This window comes from Erpetoichthys calabaricus, chromosome 1 (genome assembly GCF_900747795.2).
Source record: "Erpetoichthys calabaricus chromosome 1, fErpCal1.3, whole genome shotgun sequence".
NCBI lineage: Eukaryota > Metazoa > Chordata > Cladistia > Polypteriformes > Polypteridae > Erpetoichthys > Erpetoichthys calabaricus.
Window position 1 is genome coordinate 16,680,867 of NC_041394.2, and position 17,858 is coordinate 16,698,724.

General features: G+C 35.6%; 1 protein-coding gene across 1 annotated transcript in view; it reads right to left on the minus strand.

The window, feature by feature from the left end:
* Positions 1 to 379: 379 nt before the first annotated feature.
* The window catches only part of ppp1r37 (protein phosphatase 1, regulatory subunit 37), a 183,841-nt gene continuing 166,362 nt past the window's right edge, over positions 380 to 17,858 (minus strand). Inside the window, 3 exon segments of the mRNA XM_028793010.2 lie at positions 380 to 5,465; positions 11,035 to 11,127; positions 16,390 to 17,341. Of these exon segments, the coding sequence (XP_028648843.2) occupies positions 11,045 to 11,127; positions 16,390 to 17,341 (1,035 nt within the window). The 3' untranslated portion in view covers positions 380 to 5,465; positions 11,035 to 11,044.

Below are 17,858 nucleotides of genomic sequence, written 5' to 3' on the forward strand. Positions count from 1 at the left end.
CACTGATGTTCTATGGGGTTTATGTCTTGGCATTGGATGGGCCACTCAAGAGACTTATCTTAATGCCAAGGTGTGCACTCTGACGCAGGTTTTCTTCAAGGACCTCTCTGTATTCGGCTGCATTCGTCATTCTATGAATTCTGACCAAGCTCACCGTCCCTCCTGCAGAGATACAGCCACATACACACACACATATTATTATATATATATAATTTTTGGGTGGAGTATTCCTTTGAGACACCGAGGTTAAAAGTAGAATATTCAGTGAGTAGGAACACCTGATGTGAATCTAAGATGAGACTGCTGCATGTGTTTGAGGCTCCTGCGCTGCATGCACCCCAGCAATATTCTCAGAACGATAAGACATGAAGACAGAGCAGAAATTAGGAAACCCTTTATTTCAACTGAGAATATACAATAAACCCCTAAATGCAATAAAACACACCTTTTGCCCCTTTAGATTCTTAACAAAGCCAGTAGTGGCCCCAGAAATGCCACCTTTAATCAACAGAATGTAATATATTAAACATTTTATTAAATCTATTTTAATTACAGAGTTGACAGAGAAGGCTACACCAATATTTGCTTTTTAAAAACAGGTTTGGTAATCATCTACTCAGACTGATAAATGTAAATAATAAAAATGTGGGTTCTAAGAGCATGTTCCAAGTAGCAGAAGACTACAGCATCCAATGTATGAGGACAGCACACAGGCAAGTAGAGGAATCCAAAAATGCTGTTCCAGCCATGACAGGTTTTGTAGCAGACAGGTGGCATTAACTTGGAGAACATGCTCTGAGGACCAGACGAGAACAAAATAGTGCTTGAATTCCCTTTAAGACAGCCATTTCAAAGATAGATCTGTCATTAGCCGTCTTGCGTTGATTGCTACCCTCAACCCACCCAAAACACCAAGGGGTCAAGATGTCTTGATACTTAGGGGACATCTCAAAACAAGTCATTGCTTCAGCAAGCTGAATAAACCCCCTAAATAGACACAAGTGGTTCGACTGGTGCGAGAAAGTTTTCTCAGGGCAACTTGGACAGGGAACAGCTTATTGTACTGTAGATGAACTGTGATGTGACACTGGAATACATCTGTAGTTTGGGATGAGATAAAAACAACAAATACAAACTGAAATCACACAATACATTTGACTGTTATTAAATGGTCAACATGGAGTTCAGATGTTACGATGGGAACAATTGCCAGATAGAAAATAGAAAGTAATTGAAAAGGCACTTGCTTTCATACATCAAGCTTTGCAAGTACACACCGTCCCTGTATGTGTGATAAATTTGCAACATTAGACAAGAAACATTGACATCTGACCAACATTTCAAGTGCTGTTTAACCCGTCAGCCTACCCAATCCCATATATTCTAAGCATTATTAAAGTTTTGTTATTTACTTCATTTGAGCACCAACTCCAATATGCCAGTCCAGGAAAGTGACCTTCTCATAATTATCTGCATGAAGTTATCAATACACACAATAATACACAGTTGCCCCCCACCCCTGTTCTAAAAATAGGGCTTTCAATATTACATATTAGAAACCTTTGTACTTACTATACAACTGGTTAACACGCAAGTGGCATTCCTTGAATCCAAATTCAGTCACATGCACGGTTATAATTAGTGCAAAATTCCAGCATCTTTAGAAAGTCATAAATCTTGTCACTGATTTTTAAGCAAAGCATTTTCTATGACTTTAGGCAGCAGAAATACATAATTCACAAGAAAAGTTACAAAAATAAAACATAAAATGGGAAGGAGAATTGTGTCACTGTAGAGAAAAATATACAATGAATCAAAACTCAACAGTTTGCTACAATAATTACACAATTCTGTAGTTCATGTTTACTATCAGTAGCTAATTTTTCTCCCATCTCTGATCATGATCTGCATATGGCAGGTCAACTCCCTGAATGTCTTATTGCACTTTTTTTTATATTTCTAAAGAAAAAAAAATATATAAATAGCTTTAATATTCTACACAAATACAAAGAAACACAAGGGAAAAGTGGGTTTGTCCTACAATTCTGTAGTTAATCAATTACAGAGTCAGAAAACAGTACCCTCTGAGAGACGTGTGACTTCAGTGCCAGTTGTGTGACTGCACTGACGAGTGTAGGCCTCACCAGCAGCAGCCCCTTTCTAAGAGGAATTGTCATGAATCAAAACTTGCGACACTTCATCCACTGTTTCCGTTAACTAAATGTTTACCAAAACTTCTAAGACAAACCATAAGGCTTTCACTAGCTGAGCAGGTGTCATGGTGCCAGCTCTTGGCTTCTGCTGTAAACCCAGCAATTATGTCACCTTTTACCTGATCTTACAAAAGTATTTCTTAGGAATATCAAAATGTAACTTTAATTGGTATTATGGCATTTATTTCTTAATATTCATCTGTAAATTAAGTGACAGTGTATGCCAGACAGAGAGAGATGGGCCGAAGGCCAATCTAGAGGGGTGATTTTTCAAACACTACTTACTTAGACCAAAATTACTGGGAAACGCTGGAGAAAGCCACAGTGCCTTTACTATCTGTGTCTGTTAAGCAATATGGATGCTAAATGTGTGCATATAATACGACATATTAAATATTATTTATTTATTTATTTTTGTACTTTTCCACTCTCACCCCACCCCCTAAGAAATGAAGATGTCCGATCAGAAATAATTAGAACTGAGATCAATCACAGGCTAAGAATCAACACATCTCATCTATGATCCAAGACAATTTATCAAAGATGCATTATTTTCAGATTTACATTGGAATCCATGTCAGTAGCTGGTACAGAGGAATTCCAAACTTAACTATTTCTGGCAGTGTTTTTAAAATGTATTTTTTTGTTATTTGTCCAAATTCATTTTCATTTGTTTCAAACATCTCAATTCATCTCTACCAGTTGACAAAAGGATATTTTCAAGTACGCCAGTGGTGGCAGTGTGTGAGTATTCTTTTTAAGACTTTACCTGGCTAAAGATGGCTTTCTACAATCCAGTATGCCAATTATGTTAAACATAGAAGCAATGCCGGGGGAAGCCAACAGCCTAATTTTAGCTGAATGCTGCCCCCATTAAACAACCTGCCTCCCTCTCTCCTTTGTGGCTGTTTTTTTTTTTATGTTCTTCTTTTGCTAAACCAGCTACCTAAATTTCCTCTAAAACAACATTAAAAATGTAATTAACTTACATGCTTTAATTTAGGGGAAAAGATCTTTTGCTGAATTTAAAAATGATAAAACAAATTGGTTTCAAGCGAACTGTATCATCGCTTCCCTTTTCACATTTTTTCTTGCATTGGTTATTTGGCTTTTACAGAAAACTAAAATAATTAATTTTAAGATAGTGGCTAATAATCCACTTATGACATGTTCAGTGTACAGTGACAAACACATTCAATGAAAACCTCAACTGAAAATTTATTATACAAGCTATGCAGAATTCCTTCCTCCCAAAAATATCACAGGAAACAAAAGTGTTTATGTTGTATAGTTCAGCTCTATGCTCTCAAATGCATGTATTTCTTTAAAGGGAACAAAACCAGTTTGAAATTTATGACAATATTTTGAGCCCTGTAATTCAAGGAGTCTAACTGCTGATAGGTTAATATAATGACCAGATGCCAACTCATCAACATCATCTTCAAAGCAATTTGATTCAACATGAATGCTTTAAAAAAAAATTAGACCAAGAAAAACACAATCCAGAGTATAAACAAAAAATACACAGAGACCAGAAATGTGACGTTAAAACCCGTGAGAAAGCAAGTGAGTGTAGGAAATAGTCTTGTGAAACTACAAGTCACTTATGAAAGACTGGCTGATGGATGAAGGCTTGAGTCGTGAGTGAAGTCACCATCAGGTCATTGACTTCTCAAGTCAAGGTATGTTGTATACAGGTTAAAATATTTATCAAATGATTTGCAGGGCATAGGATTCTAATTTAAGAAGAAAATTAAGTGCAAGAAGAAAAAAGTACAGACACAGGTGGATGTGTCTGAATAGTTGAATGGTTATGTTTCTGTCTTGAACAACTTAATAAGTTCAGGCTTTGTATACATGACCTACGACTGAAATAAATATGGACTTGCTGTCTAGTTTTGTAGCACATAGCAGATCTTCTTTTTTATTTGCTAATGTGTGCAGTTATAGCACAACATCATCATCTCAGATTCGGCTATAAATAAAGAAAATATTTGCATATTAAATATTAACAATTTCTTCCACATACAGTATATTTTTCTATTTGAAATGTAAAGCATGTGTACTATATATATATATATATATATATATATATATATATATATATATATATATATATATATTTAAATGATTAATTACATCCTTATTTGCTTGCTGCAGTGGAAACATTTGTCCTAGGACATATTAGGAGAATGAACAAGATGCATACAGGATACCTCAAAATTAGACTAAACATGTACCTTTTTCTTTCACATCTCTCCTCACAATTTCACTTCCGCATTAAGTGATATACTTTGTGTTTGTAACATTTTGCACAGAAAGTACTGCTTCGGAAATTAATTTTTAAAAACCCTAAATTTGATGTCACCCATACTGAAGAGAGAAAACTTTTTTTCATAAAATTAAGTTAGAAAGTGTGTAGATGAAATATTTCTAAAAAGCACCAAACTGAAAAGAGACTGCGAAGTTGGGATTAGAATGACCACCAGAATGTATGTGATACAACTTTATAAAACATACAAAAGAAAAAAACAAAAACAAAAAACAAAACAAAGATGCAGTGTTGGGTGGGTGGCTTTCCATACTTCTCTATAACACAACTCATAATTCTAGTTGTCTTTGTAGTGTCACAGCAAGTGTGGCAAAAAAAAAAAAAGAAAGAAAACATACCCTAATAACATCAACCTGCCTGACTACGGGAAAACCAACAGTACTGTCAGTCTTTCCTTACTGTACTCTATATTCTCATGTCCTCTTTGAGACTCTACTAAGTATAAACATTGTTCTGAGAGAATGACATGCATATTCGTTTTGGCGAGACAAAAAATAATTTCAGCACAAGACAGTAGAACTCTAATCATGACTGTAGACTTGTTCATGGCTGCAATGGCAAATGAGGAAAGTCCATGTTCTTTAGTACTCCGTGAAGTGTTTTCTCCAGTCGCCAATGCAATGGTCTTCCAGTGTTTCTGGATCTTTGGTTAATAAGAACAGTGCCTTCCATTCTTAGTGATAATGACCTGCAAAATTCTTCCTCTGGGTTGTGTTGGTGGAATGTAGTGATTCAGCAACATAGTGTGATCTTAAAATCATCTGTAATCTCATTACAGTTTAGTTAAAGTGACAGGGAACAATTTTGTCTCTCAAGTTTTCCAGGGGATGAATGAATCCAAAACTATACTGTCAAACAGGCACATTTTATTTTCTCCTAGGGATTACCTGCATTTATGAATCCAACAAGCTCCAAGGCCACTGAAAAACAGGAAAGGAGACACAAGGATAGAAAACAATAACAGAAGTTAATAAGCAGGCATTGTGCTGTACGCCACATGACAGATAGTTAAGTTCCTGTGTGATTCGGAGTACTCATTTTAGCTGCTTAAAATGTGGTTAAATAATGTAAATATGGAAACAAATAAATCACATACTTCATAAATACAATTCACTTTGGGCACAGAATTGAAGCTAAATATGTATAAATAATGATGAGTGGGAAAACTTTTATATCCATCAAACAGTATCTTATGTACAAAGTGGACAATGACACAAAAGCTCTAATTATGTGTGAGAAGCTAGCAAACTTTACGTTGAAGGAATATCTAAATAATCATAAACTGTCTTTTTTCCTAGAAACACACAGATGAGTACAAGATGACTTCTGCTGAAGACACTTCAACTGTAATGAACTGTTCAACATATCTGGCTACCATGTAAAAAACTGTTAAGAGAACAGACCATTCAGCCCAACGAGCTTGTCCTTTCTATTCAATTATGTTCTCCAAATAACATCCAGTTGAAATTTGAAGGTCTCTAAAGTTGTACTCTCCACCGCAATTAATTGCTAATGTATTCCATGATGTCTAGGTTAACATTAAATATGGCTCTATTAAATGTTAGAGCTTTAACTAACAAGATGTTTTTTTATCAACGATCTTATTAGTGATAAAAAAAATAGATGTTACTGCACTAAGTGAAACGTGGCTTAGCTCAGATGGCGCGGCTGTTTTAATCGAGTCTGCGCCTCCGGATTACAGTTTTACTCATGCTGATCGCCAAGGAAAGAGAGTCTGTGGCTTGGCAAACATTTACTCTAGCCGGTTAAAATGTAAAGATGTCAGTTTTGGTAAATTCAAATCCTATTGAGTATCTCGCCGTTGTTATCCATGGAGATTCTCACGTTCTAGTATTATCCGTGTATAGACCTCCAAAATTCTTTCTTTGAGGAATTCTCTGACTTAATGTCAATTTTAATTACGAACTATGACACACTCTTAATAGTGGGCGACTTTAACTTTCATATAGATATTCAGTGTGACCAAAAAGTAAAAGAATTTATGAACCTCCTGGACTCTTTTGATTTGAGACAGCTCATTAATCAGCCTACATATAAAGCTGGTCACACATTAGACTTAGTAATTACTAAAGGACTAAAAGTTGATATAAAGCAGGTCATTGATACAAGTCTATCAGACCATTTTGTTCTACTTTTTAATATAGAAATAATGATAGAAAACACTCATGAGAATCATATTGTTAAAAAACGTTTCTTTGACTAATCAGTAGCTTGAAAACTTACAAACATTCTAAGCAATCAGTCCGTTTATAGTGCCAACTATAATAGCGAGGATAATGTAAATAGTAAGGTGGAAAGATTTAATACTAAGGTGAGAGCTGCTGTTGACATAGTTGCACCTGAAAAGACAGTTAAAAAATTTTCTAGCATTGTTATACCATGGAAGACCCAAAGAGTGTCTGATTTAAAGAGAACATGCCGTAGAGCTGAGCGTAAATGGAGGAAGACTAAACTAACTATCCACTATGAAATATTAAAAGTTAAACAGAATAAAATAACACAGTCCGTCTTGAGAGGCGCTGCTTTTTCTCTAAGATTATAAATACCAATACTAGTAATCCCAGAGTCTTATTTTCGACGACTGATCATCTGTTAAACCCAGGTAATTCCAGTAAAACCTGTGAGGCTATTGTTTTATTTTTCAATCAAAAAATTAATGATATTAGAAATAACATAGTATATCTCCCCAACACTAAGGATCCTCCTAAACCCCAGTATTCCGTTATAAACAAATTAAACTCTTTCACTAGGATAGATTTACCTGATTTAGATAAAATAATTTCTCAAATGAAACCCTCCACCTGCGTCCTTGACCCAATACCAACAAATTTTTTCAAAGAGGTATCGGGTGTGCTAATTGATAATGTTCTTGACAATGTAAATTCGTCATTAGATACGGGGGGTCTTCCCAGACTGTCTTAAGACTGCTGTAGTTAAACTCCAACTTAAGAAAAATAATCTCAACCCCTCTGCTCTTGAAAATTTTAGACCCATCTCTAACCTGCCCTTCGTAAGTAAAATTCTAGAGAAGGCAGTCATTATGCAGTTAAATGAGCACCTCAATAAACATGCTATTCTTGATAAATTTCAGTCAGGTTTTAGAACAAATCACAGCACAGAAACTGCACTCGTTAAAGTAGTAAATGACTTGCGGGTAAATGCAGACAGAGGCCATTTATCTGTTCTCATCCTCTTAGATCTGAGTGCTGCATTTGACACCATTGATCATAATATTCTTAAAAATCGCCTTAGTCAGTGGGTGGGCCTCTCTGGCAGTGTCTTAAATTGGGTTGAATCCTACCTGGCAGGGAGAAAATTCTTTGTTAGTTGTGGTAATTACAACAAAAAGACACATGATATCCTATATGGTGTTCCACAAGGCTCTATCCTGGGTCCGCTGCTCTTCTCAATCTACATGCTTCCGTTAGGTCAGATTATCTCAGGGCACAACGTGAGCTACCACAGCTATGCTGATGACACACAGCTGTATTTATCAATAGTACCTGATGACCCCGATTCTATTGATTCATTAACACAATGTCTAACTTGTATCACAGAATGGATGAATAGTAACTTTCTCAAGTTAAATAAAGAGAAAACTGAAATCTTAGTGATTGGCAATAATGGATACAATGAGGCTATTAGAATAAACTGGATACATTAGGATTAAAAGTCAAAACGGAGGTAAAAAGCTTATGGGTAACTGTTGACTGTAATCTAAATTTTAAATTGTATATTAATCAGATCACTAGGACAGCATTTTTTCACTTAAGAAACATAGCAAAAGTTAGACCTCTTATATCATTGAAAGATACTGACAAATTATTTCACACGTTTGTTTTCAGTCGACTAGATTACTGTAACGCATTCCTCTTAGGACTACCCAAAAATGACATAAATCGTTTGCAACGAGTGCAGAATGCAGCTGCTAGAATCCTTACCAGGAAAAGAAAATCCGAGCACATTTCTCCAGTTTTAATGTCACTACACTGGTTACCTGTGTCATTCAGGATTGACTTTAAAATTCTGCTTATGGTTTATAAAGCCTTAAATAATCTCGCCCCATCTTATATATCGGAATGTCTGACATCTTATATTCCAAATCGCAACCTCAGATCCTCAACTGAGTGTCTCCTTAGAATTCCAAGAGCAAAACTTAAAAGAAGTGGTGAGGTGGCCTTCTGCTGTTATGCACCTAAAATCTGGAATAGCCTGCCAGTAGGAATTCGCCAGGCTAATACAGTGGAGCACTTTTAAAAAAACTGCTGAAAACACATTATTTTAACATGGCCTTCTCATAACTAGTAGGACTAGGAGTTATGCACGCCCAACCTACCTGGAAAGGGGTCTCTCTTTGAACTGCCTTTCCCAAGGTTTCTTCCATTTTTTCCCTTCAAGGTTTTTTTTGGGAGTTTTTCCTGGTCTTCTTAGAGAGTCAAGGCTGGGGGGCTGTCAAGAGGCAGGGCCTGTTAAAGCCCATTGCAGCACTTCCTGTGTGATTTTGGGCTATACAAAAATAAACTGTATTGTATTGTATTGTATTGTATTGTATAACTTCACTGTAAATTAAATCCTGATACTCTGTATATCGAATTTATTATAATAACTTTTCATGGTGGCTCTAAAATCTGTACTAACCCCTACTCTCTCTTCTGTTTCCTTTTCCGGTGTCCTTTTGGTGACGGCTTGCGCCACCACCATCTACTCAAAGTACCATGATGTTCCAACAATGACGGATGGATTAAAAGCTCAAAGTCTGTATGACCATCAGCATCAAGTGACTCCGTGAGAACCCTAACTACAAAGAGGACTATTTCATTTTGTTAGGTAGAATGCCCAGAGGGGACTAGGTGGTCTCGTGGCCTGGAACCCCTACAGATTTTATTTTTTTCTCCAGCCGTCTGGAGTTTTTTTTTTTGTTTTTTCTTTCCACCCTGGCCATCGGACCTTACTCCTTTTCTATGTTAAGTAATGTTGACTTATTTTAATTTCTTATTTTGTCTGTTATTTTTCTTTTCTTCATTATGTAAAGCACTTTGAGCTACTTTTTGTATGAAAATGTGCTATATAAATAAATGTTGTTGTTGTAGGTTTCTTTATGTAAAGAATAACTTTAACCTTTGCCCGAAATCTGTCCTTAACTAGTTTTCAGTTGTGACCACATGTCCAAACTATGTCTCCATGCACATGCAAAATACTAATCAACAGTTCATTAATATGGCAATGTTATCAGTTTTTTAGAATTGGAAGGTCTTCCACCTTTGCCTCACATATAATAAAAAATTTAATATGAACACAGCATGTGAATGGTCAAGTGACCTGCATCAACTATGGGATCTTTTATGTAGTCCATATTTGTATAATTCACAAAATATTTAAAATATAAAATATTAGATTCTAAACTACTGTCTCACAAAAACAAGGGCTTGTCTCAAAAATCTTCAGTGCTAAGGCTACACAATGTACCAATGTATGAGCTGGTAACCTCAGTATTCCCAGTTTTAGTCTGAATACTACTAATATAACTGAAAAACGTTTACGCAACTAAAAAAAAAGTGACAGGAATTGAGTAGAGGTGTGTAATATTATTATTGTTTATGGAAATAACATTAAAAAGTTAAATAACTATGACTTTTCAATGTGAACTTCAAACCTCAGAATAATGCAATATTTTAATTAAAAAAATTATTGTAATAATACCATATTGTGGTGTCCTTGCTGACTGCCACTCCCTATTATGTCATATTTTTACACGTAGCATTTTCCACTATGGTCCAAGAATATTTCTACCAATGGACTTTCAAATAGGCTCATTATTTTAATTTTTGACATGAAGCTCAGCCATTTGCAGTGCAACTTCTTTTTTCTTATCGTGTAGTTCCTATTTCTAAAATGTCTGAGCATTGTTTCTGAAAGATCTGATAGTTAAAATTTGAATGATCACTTGACTTTGAGTTTCCCACAAAGAATACATCACAGAACCCTCAAAGCCCAGCTGCAATTTAACTTGTTTGCCAATTTCAGCTCTAGAAACATTGACTTGCACCTTTGCAAAAAGATGACTAAGTCTTTAATAGGATACTTTCGAATCTCATCTTCTATATGGTTTTGGTCAAGAAGAAAGATGTCCCTTAATATTGTTATCCATAAGTAATAAGAATAGGAGAGCAAAACAAATCTTCATACAAATCTTCAGCAGTGTTCTATGCCCAATTTATAGAGCTTAGACTTAGATAGAATGAAGCCAAAGCTCTTGAAACACAAATTCAGGGATAAAAGGACATACAGCTGAGTGACCAAAATCCCGAACATTAGTGCCTACAATATATAACAGAGTAAGCAGTAACTACTCAATATCCACAAAATCTGCAGACAGGACTGCCACACTCATCAAACACCAGCATCCTAGCATAAGTGGCACTCTTAGGTCATAATATACAAGTGAAGGATTAACATTATATACATTACCAGGAAAGAGTCATTGGGTTTCTTTTCCTGCCTCAAGACTAGCCTCTAACAGCATCTCTTCTATCTCCTTATCATTCTTGCTGCAGCTCAGTTCTGACGTAAAAAAGAAAGGAAAATAAACATTTAAAGGTGATGAAAGCAATTGGTACTAAACCTTCAGTCCTATTCATTTGAAAAAAACTAAACTGGTTACACAAGGAGCTGCGTTGTGGCTCTGTCCCCAGACACTTGAATACACATGGGTATAATGCTTTAAACATTACAGACAAAGCCATAAACAAAGAAAAATGGCCAGTGAAAGATTGCGAGGGTATGAAGGGAAGCTCAATGCCCCATGCCACAGTCTCTCTCGCATACCATTAAAAAAAAAAAAAAAAAAAAAATGGAAGTGCCTCCCCAGAATTTCAAAATGTAAATTATACAGTGCAGGTACCAAAGAAACAATCTTCTTGATGTACTCATTTGCTCGGACAGTGGTCCTTTTCACTTCTAAGGGTTATGTGTTACTGCCTCTAGTAAGTACGACAGTAAGCTATTGACTCTCAATGGGCCATAGCCTAAAATACTGCTTGCATCCTATTGCTAGCAGTTCATAGATAGATAGATAGATACTTTATTAATCCCAGGGGGAAATTCACATTATTCATGTATAAAAAAAAAACAAAAAAAAAACAAAAACGCTGGTTTCCTCAAATGATGTCATATAGCCCTAGAATTGTTTCAAACACACAACATCATGTTAAGCAATATAAATGAAGTCAGAATTTTTTTTCAAATAATAGTTCGGAAAACAGTGTCTTGTGTGGAACATATATTTAAAATAGGGATCTTTAAATTTAAAGAAGTTAGAAAATGTACGCATGGTGTAACACTCAGGGGTGTTTGACGACTAAGTTAACCGATATTTACTTCATCTAAGAGTCTGCTAATACATTTTTGTTTATAAAATTGTTTTGTAACAAAAAGTCTTATTTAAAAGTAACAGTGATAATACAGTAGAATGCAATTATATGTGTTAGTAGATGCCATTAAACACATGCTGTTCAACAAAAGGAGAAAGGTACAGTTATGTTCACAAATTCGCCATTGCTTTTCAATTGAAATTTAGAAGTTTTTAAACTTCATACAGTGCTGTTTGAGATATCTGAACAAAAATTGAACTGTCCTTCTTTGAAGAATAAGTGTGCCACAGCTTAACAAATTGGTCCACGAGGGACAGAAAGACATGGGCTTTCACAATAAGTGCTTTGTGCCTTATATGCAAACATACCTAAAATAATATCAAAAGCTTTAATCTTATAATTAGTTAACATTTTTCATAATCTATAAGAGGCAAGGGTACTGGCAATTACTGTTTGTCTTTTACAGAAAACAGTAGTTGATGGCACATTTGTTGTTTTATATCTGCAAAATGTACAGGTTAAATTTTTGTAATGGTATAGTGCTATTACCTTATTGTGCTTATTCTGAATAGTGCACGATAGATAGATAGATAGATAGATAGATAGATAGATAGATAGATAGATAGATAGATAGATAGATAGATAGATAGATAGATAGATAGATAGATAGATAGATATAGAGAGAGAGAGAGAGAGAGAGAGAGACAGAGAGACAGAGAGATAGATAGCTAGATAGATAGATAGATAGATAGATAGATAGATAGATAGATAGATAGATAGATAGATAGATAGATAGATTAGATAGATAGATAGATAGATAGATAGATAGATAATCCCAAGGGGAAATTCACAATTTCAAATTACAAATTCAAAAAAAAATCACAATAGATCACACCATCCACAGTATACAATAATGTTACTGAAAGAAATTATTCATGAGGTACACTGCTATAAATCAGCTAACTTAAACTGAGTTTGCTAAAAATTTTAACGTTCTACATATCCATTTCTAATTCAATTTATTTACACATCTTAGGTGTCACATTAAGAATCAGAGTTTATGTAAAAACAATACAAATGGATTTCATTGCTTTAATTAACAGCACTATTCACAAAAATAATTTCTAGGGTAAATTACCATCATTCAATTACCTTAGGTACTTAGGCAGACTTTACTGAAAATGAATATGCACTTATACTTAGTTTATTTTTGGGAAAATCAATTATTATACAGCTAACTTAAGATGATTCTGATGAAAATAGGCTTTACATATTTGTTTCTAGCAGAACTGTGAATTGATGGTGGGCTTGTCAATTAAATTTGATTCTCAATTTGTACTTGACAATTTGCAAACCCTAATTCACCTAAATTTCATCACAAATTGGCCCATTCTGGGCAAGAAAAGGAAAAGATAAAACGTGACAACAGGCAGCGTACATTTGTTCAGCACAAATGACATGGAAAAATATTGAAAAATTTATAAAATTATTCATATTTAGCATCTGGTTTTGAGTATGCTTGTTTTTATCAGACAAAAACAAAAGTAGATAATAGACCATGTAGTGCAGCAAGGTTCCACTAACATCAAACCCATATCCAAACCCATTAAGTGCACAGTTCTGTCTGATTGCAGCAAAAAACTAAACCTCATGGTAGCTGTTTATCCATCCATCCATTTTCCAACCCGCTGAATCCGAAACAGGGTCACGGGGGTCTGCTGGAGCCAATCCCAGCCAACACAGGGCACAAGGCAGGAAACAATCCCGGGCAGGGTGCCAACCCACCGCAGGACACACACAAACACACCCACACACCAAGCACACACTAGGGCCAATTTAGAATCGCCAATCCACCTAACCTGCATGTCTTTGGACTGTGGGGAGGAAACCGGAGCACCCCGGAGGAAACCCACGCAGACACGGGGAGAACATGCAAACTCCACGCAGGGAGGGCCCGGGAAGCGAACCCGGGTCCCCAGGTCTCCCAACTGTGAGGCAGCAGCGCTACCCACTGCGCCACCGTGCCGCGGTAGCTGTTTAACCATACCATAATTACTAAAACTGAAACTAATAGTTACAAAAATAAAATAAAAATGTCTTTGTGAAATAAAAGGTAAATTAAAACTACAAATACACGATGAAGATAAACTAAAAATAAACTGAATTTGCAAGTAAGATCAGAAATAATATAGAAATAAAAACTAATATAAAAAGGCAAAACTATAATAATCTTAGGGGCCACTGCTTTTGAAAAGATATTGCAAAGGTTTAGCAGTCTCCAGCTGTGTACATAATGTCTGAGACAGATAACAACTAGATATAACAGTACTTTATGTGTCTATGAGGGTGACTTTGGGTGCATTTGTCTACGATAATCTGGCAAACCTATTCCATACCCTACATCACATAAGTAGGATGACCTTGTGATGACAGGATGCTACCCAATTGCTAATTTCCTTAGTGTAATTAGTTGCTTAGCAATATTATTTAATAATCATATACAGTAAGTTTCCTAACCTGAAGGTACAGGACCTAGTTCCTCTGTAATAGAATCTGTTTTCACATACATTTTCTTTATGTATGAAAATAAAGTTTTTTTTTCTTTCAAAAAAATTAATAATGATGTAGTTGTGGTAAGTGATCGGGTGACTGGGCAGTTAACTAGAATGTACAACGATCTAAAAACAAATCTTTGCTTTTTGTATTTAATTAATCGATAGAGAATTATCATATAATACAAGTGTGTGCAATCCATGTACTTAAAAGTTTGTTAAGTTGACATTTAGTGATTTACTTTAACAAAACTCTTATGTTCACAGAAGTCAGATAAAATAAGGCTGTGTAATTCAAAAAAGTTACATTCAGCTAATTCCTTCCTCTCAGATTAAAATAATTTATTTGAATTGAATTTGAATGACTTGATTCATTAATGTTTTAACTGCACTCAAATGTCATTTACTACATCATTTTTAAATTTTGGCTTAGCCTAAAAAAAGATACCTTAGCTTTTGAAAAGCACATTTTAAAATTGTCCATTCCACAATAATCAATATTAGAATTAAATAAAATTATTTTTCACTATAAAATATTTTGCTTGCACTTTTATTTAACATTGGCATCACTTAGATACTGTAAATGTATTAGCAACAGTTTCTAACATGGTTTAAAGTTGCCTATCAACCTATCATTTTAACTTAACTGCCATCACTAAACCAGTTTTCTATGGATCAGGGGTGGGTAAAGTCATTCCTGGAGGGCCGCAGTGGCCGCGGGTTTTTTGTTCCAACCCAGTTGCTTAATTAGAAAACAATCCTTGCCCATAATTACATTTCATGGCTTGTTAGTGCTTTAACTCTGCTACGTCAAGTCATTCTCATATCCTAGATTTTTTTTCCATTCTAAGGATATCATCCAAATACTTTGAAGTGTAACACGGATGGGTAATTCTCAATCCTTGACGTTTTTCTCTTCTCTTTCCTTCCAAGTATTTAATTAAACCAAATAGTGCACGATAAATACACACAGGTGTAAAGGGTAACAAGCAAAATGGATAACTGCTGGTTTCTTTTGTCATTTGCATCTTATTGCTAATAAGGAGCAATTAAAAACCGAGAATGCAGCTGTTTAAGACTAAAATAAGCAATAAGGGTTCAAATCTTAATGAGGGAGATAACTAAAATGAAGCAGAAGTGTTTCTAGAGCAATAAGTGCTTCTTATTAAGCAAATGGGTTGGAACAAAAACCTGCAGCCACTGCGGCCCTCCAGGAATGACTTTGCCCACCCCTGCTATGGATCATTCCAATACAATCAAACCAATACTTTCACAATTTCAGCAAAGACATGCATTGACATGATACATCTTTCTCCAAGATGACAGGGAATTTGTTCAATTATTGTTTGATAAGTGAATGACCTCCACTTATAGTACATTGTTATTTTTAAACTTCTGTCCAGCAATGTCTTTCACTCTTCAAAATACTAGGATCCTTGAGATCATTAAATCATTAAACTGTGTCCTGACAGTGGCACCGTGGTTAGCACTGCTGCCTTGTAGATTCAGTTTCTTGGTGCAAATGTGGATGTGTTCATGAATGGACCCTGTAATGGACTGGTACCCAGTTAAACACAGAGTAAAATGATGCCTTGTTTCCAGTGCTGCCAGGATGGGCTCCAGCCCTCTGCCACCATGAATTAGACTGAGTGGTTTTGATAATGTTATGTATTTATTTTGTTTCCCTGGTCAACATAATAATTTGCTATTCAATAACAGAAGGTATATTGTAAAGTAAGAAAAAATAATAATTTTACATATGAGCATGAATGATCCCGGCACATACACTCTTAAATTTAGATTGCTGAATGTAATTATCATGCACTGTAACTGAAATTTTATTTAAACTAGTCAGTTAAACCAACATTTTCTCTATCAGAACTGCAGGGGCACTTGCTTACCGTGTTCAGTTCCACAGCTTGCGGTTTTAGGGATCTCAGATGGGTCAGAAAGCAAGAGGGCAAATTCAGTTTTCAGTCCATTGGGAAGGGGCATACCCTCCATTGTTGTACAAGATGTGGTCTCTGCCATCTCACATTTCTCTTCACAGTTTGACCTTCTTGGTGCAACCAATGCATTTGGTGGTATTTGCTCTGAATGTGAGGCAGAGTTTGTGAGCGAGTGCACCTCAGCCCCTACAGTTAAAGTGGCAGAAGACTGGCTAAAAAGAGGCGTTGTCTGTAGCTCTGCTGGTGCTGTCATTTGTTCAGGAGGACTCTCTACTCTGGTCACAACAAATATTTTATGTCCTCGACCTGGACTAGAAACTGAAATATGCCTCTCATTATTCCGTAGAGGGGAGCTCTGATTAGGTGTTGTGTCCAAAATTGCCACTGGTTTTTCTTCTAAGTTACAGGAAGGAGCAGCATTAGCTACAAGAGCTACAGACTCTACTCTCACTTCTGTAACTGGCTCTGGCATCTTGGCAGAAACCTCAGAAACTGTCTCTGCTTTCTGATGTTGTGCTTCTGTATTGGTTTGTGTAGATCCTTCCACTTCTTCATTCTCTTCATCTGTATCTGAATCAGATTCCTCCTCCTGTTCTTGTGTTTTACTTGCACATTCTACTTCTTTCTCTTCCTCCTCGTCTTCCTCCTCCTCTTCAGCAGCTGATTGTCCATTATCACATTCTTCATTACTACTAGTGTTCTCATCTCTAATGTCTTGTTGGCTCTCCTCAGACATTGCTTCTTCTTCAGCCTGGGGTAAAGCCATAGTAATTTCAGGCATGGAGGCAGATTGACGCATTTTCTGCTCTGTCTCCTCCTTCTCCTTTGCAAGGATGAAGTTGCGTTTGCAGCCATTCTGAATTTCTGACAACAGAGCTTTTTGGGTCTCAATGAAACTTTTTACCTAACAATATATTAAAGGAGAAGACAAAATACATTTAAGAACATTGTTTAAAACACAAATGAAATTAAATTTTTTAATAAACATGGTAAAGAGAAGAGTGATATGAGGTTTTAAGTAAGCATACATTAAACATGTATATGTTAATTAATGCTTAATATACTTAAAATTAAAATTTAGTCTTGCTGAAGTCTTGTTGCATCACAAGCTAAACACTAAAGTGAAATTTTACACCAGGAGTCCAAGTAAAAGACAAAGGAATATCATGTTGATTTTTTTTTTTTTTTTTTTCAAAAACGGATTTACATGGCAACTAAGAAAGCAGAACATGCAATTACATGATCATCACAACTTCTCAAAGGTGAATGCACTGATCAGGAAAGAAAAGTAGTCCATTACATATAATGTATGGCCAAATGTATCTGGACACACCCTCTGATTTGAAGATTTAGCTGTTTAAGACCCACCCATTGCTGACAAACGTGCTACAAGGCTTGCACTGTCCTGTAATCTCTATAGA